Source organism: Pelobates fuscus, chromosome 3, assembly GCF_036172605.1.
Source record: "Pelobates fuscus isolate aPelFus1 chromosome 3, aPelFus1.pri, whole genome shotgun sequence".
Classification (NCBI taxonomy): domain Eukaryota; kingdom Metazoa; phylum Chordata; class Amphibia; order Anura; family Pelobatidae; genus Pelobates; species Pelobates fuscus.
The window spans coordinates 100,105,933-100,123,390 of record NC_086319.1 but is presented as its reverse complement, the minus strand read 5'-3'; the positions used below and the strand labels follow the sequence as shown (position 1 = coordinate 100,123,390).

Genomic DNA, 17,458 nt, shown 5'->3' with positions numbered 1-17,458 from the left:
CTCAAGGAAGAAAGGTGACTTCTTAGTGTAGAAGGTTTGCAATAATGTGGCAGGTGAGCTTACACTTTAATGACCATTGCAGTGATACTAAAAACCTCCAGTTTTTAAAATGTGCAGGTAACTTTTTTTTTTTCTAGGTATTGGGACTGATGCGTACTATGGTCCTTGCTGCTCCACAGGAGTAGTGGGAGTTTGAGCACAAAGCTTCATTTTATATATTAATGTATATATGAAAGAGTAAAACTGAAAACTGGTTTTCAATGTAAGAAGAGTTTATTAAAAAATGGACAGACTTCCATTAAATAGCTGGATTTGTAACAATGATTGCATTCTACAATTCTACAATTGATTGTATAGAAATATCGAATCTCCATCTTCATGTAGAAACGGAACGTATCGATAGCGATTCATTAAGATTGTGCTTACTATATATTCCGGGAGTACGTGTTCTGACTCCGACCCTCCTTCCCTACCCTGGTATTAAATATGGAGCCTAGCAATAGTCTCTCAATTTGGAGCTTGTGAAAGACAAGTTCGGTATAAACCAGCTGTCTCCTGAAAAGGTGCGATACTTCATGGGCTCCATAAAAGAGAAATGCTTCTTCCGGACATTCCAAAGGGGGTTCTCAGCTGGCCCCTGTAAGCACAGAAACTTTATATTATTAACACATCAACGCATCTACCGTAGAGAGAAGAACTGAGGCAACCGATACCAACCAGCATTCCAAAAGATTTGCATATCAAATTAGAGCCAGTGAAAGGACATGATCAAACCTCTGAGCAATCAGTCAACTTATAGTGCTTCTGTCCCACGTGACTTTGATTAAACTGTAGTTGTCCTAAGTGTGCTTACCCTCTGTGGCTTGTACGGGGGTGGAATGGCCTTGGCTTCCAAATGCCTCCAATTTATAGCTCCAAAAAATGGGTGAAGCCTGATGTTGCTTCGTACTCCAAGCCTCAGTCTGGGGCTTTCCTCTAGAAGCTGCATTGTGATAAAGATAAAGGCAACACATCTCACTGCTATGTGGACAACTTTCCAGCATCCTAAGTATGCATTTTAATGTTATCAAGAGTTTTCTGAAAAAGATGACCTGGCAGTGCTATAAGAACCCTAATACATAACTGCATTAGTTTGCCGCATATACCCAATACAACAGCTGTTGCAATCTGCTCAGACAGTTTTAAAAGACTCACTTTAGACATGACATCTTTGCTTTCTTTACTCAGGTGGGGAGAGAAGCGCAGCTGCTTGGAGCATGAGCACCTGTGCCCAGGTAATTTTATGTAAATGGGGAGATGTCCGGTCAACATTTGATGTAAGGTAACTCCCAGTGACCACCAGTCGGCTGACGCACCATATCTCCTCTCTGCAGCCACCTTTAAAAAAAATTAAATATATTAATGAAATATAAAATAGCTTCTCTTATTGTCTAATCAGTGCGATACATATGGGGTTTAATCACTGTATAAGGAATTGTGATAAACTACAAATAGAATGTGCAACTGTTAATATGATACGATGTATCTCGATACCATCTGGGCAACTTTCCAGCACTTCTGAAGGCTAGTTTTTCTTAGAACAGTAAGAATTGACTCTACTTACTAAATAGGACTTTTCCAATCGTTTCAATGGATGAATTGATCTGCAGTAAGCAGAGGAATTTCTTACTGTGCTATGAGAATCCAGCTGTAACGGCTGCTTCTTTTTTTTTTTTAACAAAACTCCACTGAAGAACTTCAGAATTAGTTTTATCTTTAAAAAATATAGTATAATTTTGAAAAAAAACAAAACAGCTTTCTACATCCTATAAAAATATGAGAAGTAAATACAGAAAAGATCCTAACCTCTGGTGCCATGTGGGTTGTAGTCCCAGTGCTACCCTGGGCCAGGACTCCTCCAGTGATGTTTTCTGCCACCAGTCCAAAATCACATATTCTGGCATGGCCCTCTTCATCAAGCATGATGTTATCCGGCTTAATATCCCTAAGGAAAAGGGCCCATCACTGTTTAATGTGTTGCTCATGTCAAATGTTTATAAAGTACAAAAACAAAGGGAGTAGATCATATGAAGACATACAGAAGGTGCAGCCTGGGGGTTGAAGCAGTATAGCTCATTAAGAGAGAAAATATGCAACATTGGCATAAAATGTTGTTCAGATAGAACAAAGCAGACTAAAATAGAGAGAAGAAGAAAATCTAATGGACTAACCGGTGAACGATTCCTCGCTTATGTAAGAATTGAAGGCCGCATGTTATTTCTGCAGCATAAAACCTAATTTAAAAAAGTAGAAAGAGATGAACAGAGAATTGAACAGACTTATAAGAACACTGTTCTCTGTTTTGATTACTAATATAGATTAAACGTTTCTATAGTTTCAGTCATTTCCTAAGGATGTCACGCACATCTCATGATATATATCTCACCAATTATCTAAGTGTATGCTGATGGAGATTAAACATGTACTTGAACTTTGTACCAATCTGAAATGCGATGTATGTCATGATAAAACTTTAATAAAAATGAGACATGAAAAAAAAGAAAAACATGAGTTTGCTGTTTTTCACAAAACCATAAATTGTGGAGACGTGACATGAGAACTGCACATTTTAGGCCATATTAGCAGAGATGAAAAAATACCTAAGCAAGATTCAATACACGCTTTTGAGAATTTCTACATTTGGCATAAAACTCGGCAAATGCCAATTGGACGTAATTCTCAGTGTACTCAATAAGGCCCTGAGTGCTATAATTTGCTAAGGAATAAGGTGTCAATGAATGAATCTCTTAAAAAGAAAGAGGACTCGGTAACCCACATTGTACTTCCTTCAATAAATATCTCAAGACCAATATCCATCATTCCCTCACTCACATTGCCTCGTAGGTCGGGAGGGATCGCTTTATCGTAAGATACCAATCCAGGCTGCCACCAAACATGTAGGGCATGACAAAGAAGGTGTGCATCTGATACAGGAAACATAAAGTATTAAAGGCACATGTAGACTAACACCATAAAGTAGACAGATATGTGGTATGAACAAAATAGATTACAGCAGAGTTTCAAGGCAAACCTTTCAGCTGGTTAGAAGATTGGACAAAGTTGTGAATCTATTGACAAGAAATTCTTTACCTTAGTCTGAAAGGCGGCTAAACCCTCGCACAGGAAGGGGCAGTTTCTGGCAATCTCAAGGACACGTCGCTCCCGGAGTATGATGTCTGCCCTGATTGCATCTTTCCTCATTATCTTGACTGCCACAGGTTTTCTGCTCCTCCATGACGCCATCATTACCTACAGATAGAGAAGATATGATTCCAGTGTCAGACTAACTTAATCATCATTATCTGTCAAAAATTGCCATTGTATTGAAACAGATCAGCTTTCAGACACCATCATGCTACATAACACATAATGTGCTAAAGATAAACTCCAAAATGTACACATCTCTCATTGCCCATTTGCCTGAAAAAAATGTTGTGTTGCTTCTGCTCTTTCCACAACAATGCTGGTCCTACCATTGTTGTCTGTAGGAGCCAGGGGAGGGCTGGCAGCCTTAGGCCTAGGGGGGAAATCCAGTCAAGTGGCCCATTGCACCAATATGAGAGTAAAAACACCTTTCCCATGTGATTGAAAGGGGGGGAAGCAGTCACCTAAACACACACACACAGACACACTGTTACAGGCATACTGACACACACACAGACATACTGACACACACACACACACACAAACTTTACACTTTTAAAGCCAGTTTCCTACCTTTGCTGGTACCTTTCCTGGGGTCCAGTGTGCTGGCTAGGGTGCTTGGGAGCTGGGGTATGGCTCTGCTTGCTCTCGCTCTGCCTCTCTCCACGTGGCTAATTGTTTCTGTGGGAGAAAGTGACTCACGGTCTACATTTTCTTCCATGCTGCCGTAAAGGAGCCTGGTCGCGCTGTTAAAGATCCACAGCGCCCGAATGGGCCCCTGCTGAAACATGCTCACTTGGTGGCCCTAAGTGTATGGGCCACCCGGTGTGCCCTCTTAGTGTGTGGGCCCCGGCACAACCGCAATACCTGTACCGTGGGCCCATGGCAGGGAGCCAGGGGCATAACTAGGGACCTCTGGGCCCCTGTGCAAGTATTAAGGTACCATGTGCATATTCTCGCTCCTCGTCACTCCCCACTAATCAATACACAAGGTTGACATGTGTGTGTGTGGTTTCTTTGTGTGATTGTACTGTTGCTGAGTGAGTGTTGAATGTATGTGTGTAGTTGGATGAGTGTGATTGTGTGATTGTATTTGTGGCTGTTTGAGAGGGAGACAAAGAAAGAGAGAGGAAGTGCCAGAGAAGACAGACACACAGAGAGAAGGAGAGACAAAGCCAATAAGAGACAGAGCTACACATGTAAATAAATAGAGAGACAAAAAGGGGGGAGAGACAGAGTGACACAAGCAAAGGAGAGACTGAGACAGCTAAAAAACTAGAGAGACAGAGAGTGACACGAGGAGAGGAGAGACTGAGACAGCTAAAAAAAACTATACAGAGACAGAGAGTGACGCAAGGAAAGGAGAGCCAGAGACAGCTAGAAAACTAGAGAAAGACAGAGAGTGACACAAGGAAAGGAGAGACTGAGACAGCTAGAGAGAGACAGAGAATGACACAAGGAAACAAGAGATTGAGACAGCTAGAGAGAGACAGAGAGTAACACAAGGAAAGGAGAGCCAGAGACAGCTAGAAAACTAGAGAGACACAGAAAGGAGGTGAGACACACAGAAAGAAATAGAGTCAGGAAGAGACAGCCTCAGATGTGTGCAGGGAGATGTCAGGTAGAGTATTTCACTTACTGATCCTGTGTGCCACTGCTGCAAGCTGGGACAGAGATTTCTTGGGGGCCTTAGCTCTACTGGGTTTGCTCTGAGCCCCCCTGTGCAGTCTGGGTGCTGTGGGCATCCGGGGAACTGAGGGAGGGGCCGTGCAGGCTGGGTAGGAGGCAGCTCTGCCAGAACTCCGCCCAGGAAGAGGTGAGGGGAAGGCATTGAGTTCCGGCATGTGAGCTAGCTGTGCCTCCACGGCACACACAAACAAGGAAGATAGCTGTACCATCCACCTGCACCCCACTCTGCCCCTTACTGAGGTTACTGGTCGATCAGCCAATCAGTGAGGTAGGATAATTGCTATTTAGTATATTGCCGAATTAGCAGTATACTAAATAGCAGTTTTGCAAGGGGAGCCAGTCCTGCCAGCAGGGGTCTACAGAGCAGCTGGGCCGGTAGTTCAGCCATTGGGGGAACATTTCTTTTTTTTTTGGATGTGGGCGGCCCGGGATTTATGGCGGCCTGGGGGGCAATTGCCTCCCTGCCCCCCGGCCCAGCCCGCCCCTGGTAGGAGCAGTGGGCTATATCATGTATTAACTTTATATTGAAATCTGAGTGGCTTAACATGGCTGTAAATAATAAAACTGATATCTTTATAATTTAATCATACTTTATGTTTCCCATGTCTGTGTCCAGCAAGTGATTGTGAGAGTTTTTCTTACTTTTGGGGATATTCACCGAATTTTGTATATGACAGAATTCCGACAGCAATGGCAATTCTCATATTTACTAAAGTCAAATATAGTCAGAATTTGGACAACACGAGCAAATCTGCAGCAATCACATGGATGCAGTCGATGTCCAGATTAAAATCAATGCTTTTGAATCTGGATCTTATACAAAATATTATGGGAATATGTTGGAGTTTTGGGGTGTTTCTGGACTTTGGGTAAAAATGTGTTTCTGCCTGCGGGTAATTGAGTTAGTCCATTGTCTTTGTTAATTGTATCAAAGGCAGAAGGGAGGGTTTGTGTACAGTAACTGGGAGTGTTCAAATGTAAAACTCTGTTTTTATTGGATTGTGCATTTCATGTCCTGTGCCCCACAAGGTCCACATGGGCGGTAACCTTGTGGGGAAAAACTGTATAAAAGAAGCAGCTGTACCATTAAAACTTCAGTTCTACTTGACCCTCAACTCGCAGCCTCGTCTCATGTTTGGGGGAGACAGCTATAATCACTACAGGGATTGCTATTGTCATGTCCTAACTGCCGGCATTACCGCTACCTTGACACTTCCGTGTAGACGGAGCTCGGCCACACCCCCTTCTCTGACGCGGTCTCCCCACGCTACATAGGGAGACTGTGCCAGATTCAAAACGCTGGATTATTGAACAGCTTTACCGCGAAACTCAAAACCGGCTATCAAGAATCTTCTACCCCTTATGAGTACCGAACCCGGACTGGAACCCGTTGACCCACTCTCTCCTCACCTCGACCACAGATTGTAAAAAGGACCTTCTCTGCTAAATCCTCTCTCCTCCTCGGAGAAGAACTTAGGCAACCCTGGACTTCCCCCATTGTAAAGCTAAGTAGTAATATCATCCGTAATTGGATTCTGCCTGCTTGCAAGTCTGTTTACTTCCTATAACTCCAAACTAACTATTACCTGCTGCAACTTACCACTCTTATTTTGCTCTGACTCCATGGACTAGCAATTTCCTTTCTGCTATACTGCATGCAAATCTGAAGCTGCTTATTCCAGTTAACAAACCTCCACTTAATTAAAGGTACAGTACCTGTACTATTCTCTAGTATCCTAGTCATTAAACTAAATCCTCAGTTATCTGCAGTTGTGTTCCATATAAATCTCAAGTAAGCATTACAGCTATGCTTTTCATACTCCCTTGAATAAGCACTAAACTCTTGTAAGAGCTTGTTCCTGCTTCACTCTCTGGGGAAAGAGAGGTTCACCCACTGGAACCTGGAGCCTTGTTGTAGGTCCAGGGTGGGTAGGAGACAGCGAGACCCCAACCAAGCTGCGGCGGTTCATGGGGTCAGCGGTGGTTATGGTGTCTGGTGCGGTGCTGATGGTCCTTGGAAAGCACTAGGAGCATCCATCTATGGTCCAACCCTCAGCCAGCCTGGGGCAACCGTGACATCACTTACAGAGAGACTGCCAGACAAGAGCTGTGGGGCGGAGCTCTGGAGGATCTACAGCATTGGCGAGGTGAGAATCTCCCCAGCAGGGAACAGCAACTACAGACAAGAGCGGCACTGCGGATGCCTCTCATGGAGTGGCTACATTTCCTTCACCACTATATCCAATAACACACAATCCACTCTTACCAATAGACACACCTCGACGGATGCCACAAGCAACCGAGACACCTTCATACCTCTCGCTAAGAGATATCACTCAAGAGGGTGTAATGGTATCGATTAATTAATGACTTTACATCATAAATAAAGCATATTTAGTGTAATGCTTTGGAGGCACCACTAGGGGCAGTGTGTAGGAAGACATGTGCTTCTGGCAGTGACATCACAGGCCAGCCTACTTAGACTGAATAAAAACCAGATGTAGGAGAAACTCTGGCTCTTTTTTACCTGTACCTGACTGGACCTAAGATGTAGTACCAGCTCTGACTTACCCCAGCCAAAGGGCTGGGGCCTTGTAAGTAATATAAATCCATTGTAACATTTAGCAATTGTAATAGCCTTTTGTAAAACATTTAGTAACCTTTTTATGTAGTTTTGTATTGTATAATTATTGTGGTAAATTGACATTCTGCTAGCATCTGTTTATTTATTATAGTTATATTAAATATACATTTAATATTACAACGTTTTGTGTATTTTCTATCCACATATTCGACCATAATACCATGAACTATAAAAATATTAATGTTGTTCCATATTGCTTAATTATTATGTATTAAGAGATTAATATTTCACGATCACAACATATGGCGCTGTGAACAGGATTATGCTTGAATATTGGGGAAAATATAAATGTTATGCATTTTGCTTAAATCATACAGTAAATTGTCTGTCTGTATACGTAATGATGAATGAATGATGATATGGTTTTAATTGAATGAATGCAGATAGTAGATAGGGATTAGATATTTGTTTTTAAGGTATCTCTTGTTGTAGAACATAGTGATGAATTATTGTGTTGCTTGTTACGTTTTACCAATCTTTGGTCATTTTTATATAGAAAAAATAAATACAAATAAAACTATTTTACTTTTTGTCTGACCATGTGGGTTTCAATCCACCATTGACCACATGGTGTGAATACCATTTGCATAGAAAAAGACTTTTCACTAAACCTGTTCATCAGGTTTTTATTGCTGGTTACTGGACCCTGTTTGTTTGTGTACACATTTACATTTGTTTGGCATTCAAGGATTTGTTTAGTTGAAAAGATATTTGGACTAAACTAATTAAATTAGTAGTTAAGAAAAGATAAGTTTAGTAAAGCAGATTGAGCGAATATTAGATTTATGTGAGCGTATACATAGAATATTAGTATGGATATATATATATATATATATATATATATATATATATATATATGATTATGACTCATGAAGGAAAGACCACCTTTTTAATTTAACAGTTGTGTGAACATGTAGTGTATATCCTAGTCAAAACAGTGAAGCACATGTTTGGGGGATGGTTGGTGAGGTAAGAGACCATCCTTTTCAGTTACAGCTGGGGGAGAATTTGTCCTTGTTGGGGGCGGGTGGTCTTACCTGTATGAGAAAATAAACTGCATAGTAAAGGATGCATTATTTTGTAAATGTAATTCCCTAAACTAATCAATTTGTGGAGTGTTTTTCAGCTTTATTATCCAGGACTAAGGAATTACTGGACATATGATGGAATTTCAGGAACTGGTAACAAATGAACTGAAAAAATGGTAAAATAATTCCTTTGTCCTATTTAGTCTGAATATTTTAACAAGTTAGCATTTTTAACAAAGTAAGTGTATGGGCTCAGATTAAGATTTATATTATTTTAGAAGCCATCTATAACTGATTTTAATATTTCCATGCTTTGAATTAGGGTGTATCTGCCTAGCGGGTGAACCTCCATAACGTGGGCTGTGATTTTAGTTACAGTAGCGGGTGGGGAACCTGAGCTAGGGGGTATTTAAACGTGTCCGGATAAGGGGGAGCATACCCAATAGTTGTTGTGCAGTTCTATCCTGTATTATTATATTATTTGAAACCCTGTATTACTTATAAGTAGCGTTTTGTAACTTATTTGTAATTGTTTATATATATTGCTCTGGGAAAGGGATAGGCAAAATCTCTGAGAGACCAGGAAATATATTTAAAAAAGGGCGTATTACACTAGTGGTAGGGTGACCTATCATGACCATAGAGACCCTTGGTGACTAGTTTTTGTTGTATATTGCCCTGGGAAGGGGATACGCTATTTAATAGAAATTCCTGAGAGACCAGGAAATATACAATAAGTGATACGTGAGTGTACTGGTTAAATTGCAGACATATTGGCCCAGAACCTTTAATCGAGCCGGAAAAGAGGCTGCTGTATGTTTGCTCCTCTATAATTTTGCGGGGGCGGTCACCCCCATGCGGAAAGCCACTGCCATCACAGGATGGTTAGTTGTGCAGGCCCTTAGCCGCGAGGTGCAAGCATGTCCGTGGAAAGGCTAGAAATTAATAGGGAGTCACTCATAGCTGTCAGAAGTGTTGAACTTTGAGACATATTGACCTATATCCTTTCAGAGGCGGAAGAGGTGTTGTGGTTCACTCCTCTATAATTTAACCAAAGGGTGGAGAGTTATTAAACATGTTTAGGTTGGCTAGAAATGTGTTTCCTGAATTGCAGAGAAGATGCAGAAAGCAGCTATTAGCTTATTGTTTTTTAAGAGCCTTGTAAAAAAAAAAAAAAATTAAGAAAGTAATCTTGTTGAAAAAATTGTCTATAAAATGAAAAGCTGAAGGAATGTGTTTACATGTCTGTGTGTGTATATATATATACATATTCTACGTAAAATATTTGCAGTATACGCTATAAGTGACTAGGAAAGTAATCCTGATCTGTTTTCTAACCTTTTCAGATGTAGCAGAAACCAGAGGTGGACATTGGAACACAGATAGAATATCAGATGGAGACCAGTGTCTAAATGTTGACCTTTGATGAGCTATTGAATGTTTTATTTTATTGTCTATTTAACATGTCTATGCTATGATTTTGTGCATACTATTCTCTTATTTCTAGTGATTGTATTGCAATTGAAACCCTTATGTATTATTGTTGTATGTATGTATGCTTGCCTGGGAAAGGGGGGAATTGACCCATAGGGACCAGGGGGTATTTTTGTGTAAACCAAACTGGGGTGGGAGGGCTCTAACGAGGGAACCCCATTGTCCAGTAGGTGCTTGATTTGTGTCTGTGTAAAGTGCATGAGTGGTTGCAGTTAAAAAAACAAACAAACAAAAAACGGAAGAGTGATAAGAGGGATAAGAGAAAGTAGGCATTTTGGGTTATCTATACATGTTTAAATAGAAGGGTGGTAAATAGGAATGTAATTGTTTTGGTTAATGTTTAGAATAAATTGGTTAAATACAGCAGTGATAACGAGTGTTTAGATTAAATTGGTAAATACAGCAGTGATAACGAGTGTTTAGATTAAATTGGTAAATGCAGCAGTAATAACGAGTGTTTGGGTTAAATTGGTAGATACAGCAGTGATATTGTGTTTATCTCTGAATCAGGAGTGTGCTGGATGTGAAGAGAGGTGTGTAGGTATTTATCCAAACGCCATAGGGAAAAATATGGTTAAGACACCACAATCAAATGGTACTTGTGATGATTGGCACAGTTATTTGCCATTTATGTTTGTGTTCGTCATTGCCTGTGTTTTCATTCAAGAACTTTCAAGCAAGGATATTTTAAGAAGAAGCACTGGACACTGTGCTCAACTGTTGCTGTAAGGAGATAAAAAAAAATTGCAGCTAAGAGTGGTGAGAGTCGGAACAAAATGCATCAGGAGCAGGAAACTGTTACGTCAAGGTGGTTAAAGAAAGAAAAAACAAAACAATGTGACCACAAACACACAAAAGTCCTTGATCACATGAACTGTTATTAGAAGAAATACTGAAGCTGCGAGTGATGGGAGTAGGAAAAATAATACAGCCAGAGCAGGATACTGTGACAATTGACCACAAACACACAGAAGTCCCTGCACACATGAACTATAAATACAAAAATCCTACGTCCTTGTTTGCTCAAATTATTTCATTCATCCCTGTCTCCATGCGTATGTTCTATGAGACTGTCGAAGAATAGAGTATCCAGTTTCCAGGACTAATGTTTGTGAAAATTCCAGGCACAAAGACCAGCCAGAGGCTACAGAAATCGAGTCGGTCTGTGCCATGATTCATAGGTGTTATGAGTTTGTGGTGTCTAATACTATATTAAGCTCCAAAACACATCCTCACATGAACACAATATCATTGGTTAATCTAATAAAACATGGTTTGAGTTGTTCATTATTATAAGGGTGGGTATGTGCCTACTTTAGGCCAAGGTTTCTCAACTGGTAATGCATGTGCTCAATGGTGAACATTTATATAAGAAATACAATGTGAATGGGTAATAATTAATGGGTAAATGGGTATCGTTCTTCAAAAGGTGGGTTTTGTTGTAGGGCAGGTAGTGTTAAAATGGGGAAGATTCAAAATGTACTGGTTTTATAAATGCTTGTTTTATGACATAAGTCAAAGGGTGGTTTGTAATGGTATCGATTAATTAATGACTTTACATCATAAATAAAGCATATTTAGTGTAATGCTTTGGAGGCACCACTAGGGGCAGTGTGTAGGAAGACATGTGCTTCTGGCAGTGACATCACAGGCCAGCCTACTTAGACTGAATAAAAACCAGATGTAGGAGAAACTCTGGCTCTTTTTTACCTGTACCTGACTGGACCTAAGATGTAGTACCAGCTCTGACTTACCCCAGCCAAAGGGCTGGGGCCTTGTAAGTAATATAAATCCATTGTAACATTTAGCAATTGTAATAGCCTTTTGTAAAACATTTAGTAACCTTTTTATGTAGTTTTGTATTGTATAATTATTGTGGTAAATTGACATTCTGCTAGCATCTGTTTATTTATTATAGTTATATTAAATATACATTTAATATTACAACGTTTTGTGTATTTTCTATCCACATATTCGACCATAATACCATGAACTATAAAAATATTAATGTTGTTCCATATTGCTTAATTATTATGTATTAAGAGATTAATATTTCACGATCACAACAGAGGGTAAGATCAAGAATTTGAAGGATCTATTCCCAGAATCCCCCCATACTGGCACCCACCACCTGTTCTACAACCAAATATACCACTTTGTCAGACATCTCTCTTTACTCCCCAGAGGAGCGAGAAATCTCACACCATATGAAAAATTATGTACAACTCACCCCCTAAAGAAAAAAACCCTATCAACAATGTATAAACTGCCCCAGTCACATCAAACTAATACAATCCCCACCTACATAGACAAATGGTCTGAAGAACTGCCAATCTCACTTTCCTCAGCACAATGGCAACAAATCATTAATAGGATACACTCTACATCTCCAAACCTAGCTACACAAGAAAGCAATTATAAAAGACTGTCCAGATGGCACTATACTCCAACTAAACTTAGCCATATACACAAGGATCTCGAAGACAATTGCTGGCGCTGTAAGACCCCCAAAGCTCACTCATCACATATGTGGTGGTCGTGCCCCATCATTTCTAAATTTTGGAAGCGCATCCACTCACTCACACAAACCATAACGGACGTACACTATCCATTTGCCCCAGAATACATGTTATTCCTTCTCCCCCTTCCAAACGACAAAAGGAACCAAAATCTTGCTTTACTCACACGCTTATTGATAGCAGCAAATCTCATAATCCCTATCCACTGGAAACAAGCTGAGACCCCAACCATCAGAGAGTGGATTCAAAAAGTAGAAAGTACTAGACAGATGGAGGAGATTTCCTCTGCTTACACCAAAAACATGGCAACACACACACAAATTTGGGAAAAATGGAAAATATTCTCAGCCGAAGGATTCCTTCACTGTTAGGGACATACCAAGAAAAACCTAACGATCACACCCTTTTGACAGGCACGATTTTCACAATCACCACGTTCCAACCTCAACTCGACATATACGAATTATCTTTCTATATTTTAAATATCAAATATCTATTCGCATACCAGATATAGCTTTTAAAATTTGGTAAAACAATAACCATATCTTAACAATATAACTCAACCTTGTAAATATTCTCTTCACGGTACACACAACCTGACAGTGTCAAATCCGAGTTTTCATATTAAATTTTATGTTTGTATGTAAGCATTTGTTGATACGATTTGTCAAACGCATATTCACATGTGGTTACAACTTGTAAAACAATTTCACATCTCTGACCTGTACTACCAAATGTATCTTTATGTCTTTATCTTTTTATCTATATTGTATTGCATACAAAACTTAATAAAATTATTTTAAAACCAAAAAAAAAAAAAGAAAAAAAAAAAAAAAAGAAATGTATCAGAAATTATCAGATATATAAGCAATGGAATCAAGTTCAATGGGAGATCAAATACCCCCTGTAATATATAAGCAGGGATAAAGAGTAAGCACACAAACATTTGCAGTGGCATGGCAAGGATGTGGAATTTGTACATTGTAATTGCTACCTGTGAAAATCTCTTCCTATGACATTATTTTGCAATATTCTCTGTGCTTTTCTAACATTTCCACCACATCACACCACGTGTGACTCACCTTCCCAAAAGCACCGCTTCCTAGTTCATAGAGGAACGTGAAGTCTAATGGGGTCAGTGAGCTCTGCTGACTCCATCTTGTTGACTTCTGAACCGTACTTTGCTCCCATCTTGCTCTCTTTCTCACTCCTTCTTTATATTCATTTTCCTCTTTCCGTTTTGCACATATATAAGCTTTCTCTTGCCTATTCTTTAATTGTTTTATTGATGATTCATGTTTTGGTCTTTTTTCCTGCTCCTCACAGTCACTGCTAAATTGAATGCTCTGGTACACTGTTTCATAACCTCTTTTCATCCTCCTCTTTTTCTCCTGAGAAATAGGTGGATCACTTTCTCCTTCTTCATACTCCTTTTTCTTAGGTGAGAATATTTTACCCAAATATGACATAAGTATCACAAATGTTATAATCATGGTTTTTTTTTAAGTTAAATACACACAGTCTATAAAATACGACTCGCACGTAGCTAGGACTATAAAGATCTCAACTGCTTTGGAATGTTTCCATACACCAACTGCCTGGCTAACGCTAGCAACATATTGTGATGTCATGAATATACTTAACCAGGAGAGAAGAGTGAGATGCTAATAAACCTTCTAACTTAATATTAAACATAGTAAACTTCACCAAGTTCAAGCTTCTGTACATCACTGTTTATGTTATTCAACAAAAAAGTGGAAAACCCAATGCTAATCAATTGTACTGCAAAACTGGAAACACCATTTTTGATTCTAAATTTTGATCAAAGCTGTCTTTAGGCCTTCCTATACATAAAAGCACTATTTACTGGCATTTTCAGCCATTGAACATTGCCCTCTATGTATTATTTTCAATTATTCATATGTTATTCCAATTTAATGATATACTTATCTGAAACCATTCTCGTTTATCCCCTTAAGGACCAAACTTCATGTCACACATGTCATGTTTCCTTAAGGGGTTACATTTATTGTTCAGATTTATTATTACACATTGTACAGTGTTGCAGAATATGTTATTATTTTATCATTATTAATAACTATAACATATATTGCCTCATATTGACCACATATTTTCAACCTCTCTAACAAGCCCTATTCAAAGGAACACTCTAGGTAGCAAAAATCACTACATCTTACTTTAGTAGTTTTGGTGCATATAACCTTTCACTGCAGTCTCACAAACGTAAACATTGTCATTTAAGTGAAATGGTAATATTTGAATTTGGCAGCCAGAGACTGAGATGATGCTGGATGAAATGTGGATCTACCTGCATTTTTATCTTTTACAGGGGGCCCAATAATCCTAAAAAAATAGAAACACTTTACCATTATAAATAAATATAGCCATAACATTACAGTGTTTCTTTAATGGAGGAATAATGACTATATGCATTGCTCAGCATTTGGATGGGGCAAATAAAACAGTCTCTAACAGCTTTAGTTGTTGTTATATAGGTGGGTATGTTATTTCTCACCATTTCAGACAAGACACATCAAACATACCAAAGGCAACTATTTTTACAACATCCAAATCTATACCCAACACAGTAGGTCCTGGATTTAGATTCTGGATCTGCTTGGACGGTTTTGATTTGCAACCTGATCCAGCACACCAGAGTAAAATAACAAAATATGCAGTTATATACTGTAAGGAAACCAAGTGTATTTAAACCTCAATCGGTAGTTTCCTCCCGGACCACCAGAGCCTAGTGAACATAGCCCTCCGTTCGGTAGTAATGGTAGACGAATCCCTGTGTAATTTAAATAGTGTCCCTGTATAATTCCCTCAGTAAGACACATGAACTCCCAAACAGCATACGTAGACAGAAGACGGGTACAAAGATGAACTAAAGATTTATTGACAAGTTGAAAGGAAAACCAGGGAGTCAACTGACAATATTTGAAAAATCAGGCTCAAGGAGTCAACTGCCAACATGAAACAAGGGAATACAAACTGTCACCCCAACGCCAAACAGGGGAATTCCTTCACATATTCATTTATGTAAACAAAACAACTGTAATTGGGTTGTGTATTTGTGCCATAAACGTCACTTGTCTTGTGGAATATAGAGAATACATTTTCAACTTTTTTTTTTTTTTTATTTCTAACCACTGTTTATTTCAGTTTTAACAAAATTGTTAATTGAGTATCATTAACTCTGAGCTTACCAGATACAAAATTACATCCATATAATATACATACCTAGCATAAAACCTTGGTACAAGCTTATAAAATTAAATCAGCAAAAAAGAACAACACTTTCACTAACATTTAGGATTAAACCCACGGCTCTAATAGCCAACTTGAGACATACCAAGAGTAGTAAATAGCCAATAGCAGTAAGGTTCTAGATTTTTTTTTCAGTGTATAGAAGCTTTAAAAATAATATTAAGATCAAAGGTGTGTTAATGCCATTTCTCTTGCCCACCCCACAGAAGTAGAATTTACCTAAGATCTAAGAAAACCAACAAAGAAAAGCATCTACTTTTAGTTAACCTTTGGCAAGAAAATAAAACACAATAGGTTTTCTGTTTAAATTTTCACTTATATACATGTGCTTGAAAGGACAGTAGAAAAAAAAAAATATATATATATATATGACTTTTTTTATACATTACATTTCAGATACAGCAGGGGTCAAGTCCTGGGTAAAAAAGTGCAGGAACTCACCCAAGACCCACTCCCCGCCCCCTTCCCCCCGCCCCCCCCCCCCCCCCCCCCATTCACACCACAAAAAAATGATACGCTTGTATGCAGGGGCTGAGTAAGGGCACGGGGCTGAGGAGGGGGACAGGAGCTGAGGCAGAGGGACAGGAGCTTAGGAGGGGTGGGGGGCATGGGCTGAGGAAGGGGACATGGGCTGAGGTAAGGGACAGGACCTGAGGGGCTGAGGAAAGGGACAGGAACTGAGGGGCTGAGGAAAGGGACAGGAACTGAGGGGCTGAGGAAAGGGACAGGAACTGAGGGGCTGAGGAGGGGGACAGGGGCTGATGAAGGGGGCAGGGGCTGAGGAGGGGGGCAGGGGCTGAGAAGAGGGAAAGGGGCTGAGGAAGGGGGACAGGGGCTGAGGAAGGGGGACAGGGGCGGAGGAAGGGGGACAGGGGCTGAGGAAGGGGGACAGGGGCTGAGGAAAAGGGACAGGGGCTGAGGAAAAGGGACAGGGGCTGAGGAAAAGGGACAGGGGCTGAGGAAGAGGGACAGGGGCTGAGGAGGGGGGACAGGGGCTGAGGAAGAGGGACTGGGGCTGAGGAGGGGGGCAGGGGCTGAGGAGGGGGACAGGGGCTGAGGAGGGGGACAGGGGCTGATGCTCGTATGCAGGGGCTGAGTAAGAGCACTGGGCTGAGTAAGGTGGACAGGGGCTGAGTAAGGTGGACAGGGGCTGAGTAAGGTGGACAGGGGCTGAGTAAGGTGGACAGGGGCTGAGTAAGGTGGACAGGGGCTGAGGAGGGGGACAGGGGCTAAGGAGGGGGACAGGGGCTAAGTAAGGTGACAGTGCTGTGGAAAACGGACAGGAGCTTAGGAGGAGGGGGGGGGGCATGGGTTGAGGAAGGGGCCATGGGCTGAGTAAGGTGGCAGGGCTGAGGAAGAGGGACAGGAGCTTAGGAGGAGGGGGCATGGGCTGAGGAAGGGGCCATGGGCTGAGGAGGGGGACAGAGGCTGAGGACAGAGGCTGAGGAGGGGGACAGAGGCTGAGGAGGGGCGCAGGGGCTGATGAAGGGAGCAGGGGCTGAGTAAGAAGACAGGGACTGAGGAGGGAGACAGGGACTGAGTAAGGGGACAGGGCTTGAGGAGGGGGACAGAGACTGAGGAAAGGGACAGGGACTGAGGAGGGGGGCAAG

General features: G+C 40.7%; 1 protein-coding gene across 1 annotated transcript in view; it reads right to left on the bottom strand.

The window, feature by feature from the left end:
• Nucleotides 1-493: 493 nt before the first annotated feature.
• The window catches only part of LOC134601643 (protein kinase C delta type-like), a 39,551-nt gene continuing 22,586 nt past the window's right edge, over nt 494-17,458 (bottom strand). The window contains exons 2-8 of the mRNA XM_063446161.1: nt 3,130-3,288; nt 2,872-2,963; nt 2,211-2,273; nt 1,846-1,984; nt 1,195-1,377; nt 854-982; nt 494-637 (exon numbers count right to left, since the gene is read on the bottom strand). Coding sequence (XP_063302231.1) covers nt 494-637; nt 854-982; nt 1,195-1,377; nt 1,846-1,984; nt 2,211-2,273; nt 2,872-2,963; nt 3,130-3,288 — 909 coding nt within the window. The remainder of the gene's footprint in view (nt 638-853; nt 983-1,194; nt 1,378-1,845; nt 1,985-2,210; nt 2,274-2,871; nt 2,964-3,129; nt 3,289-17,458) is intronic.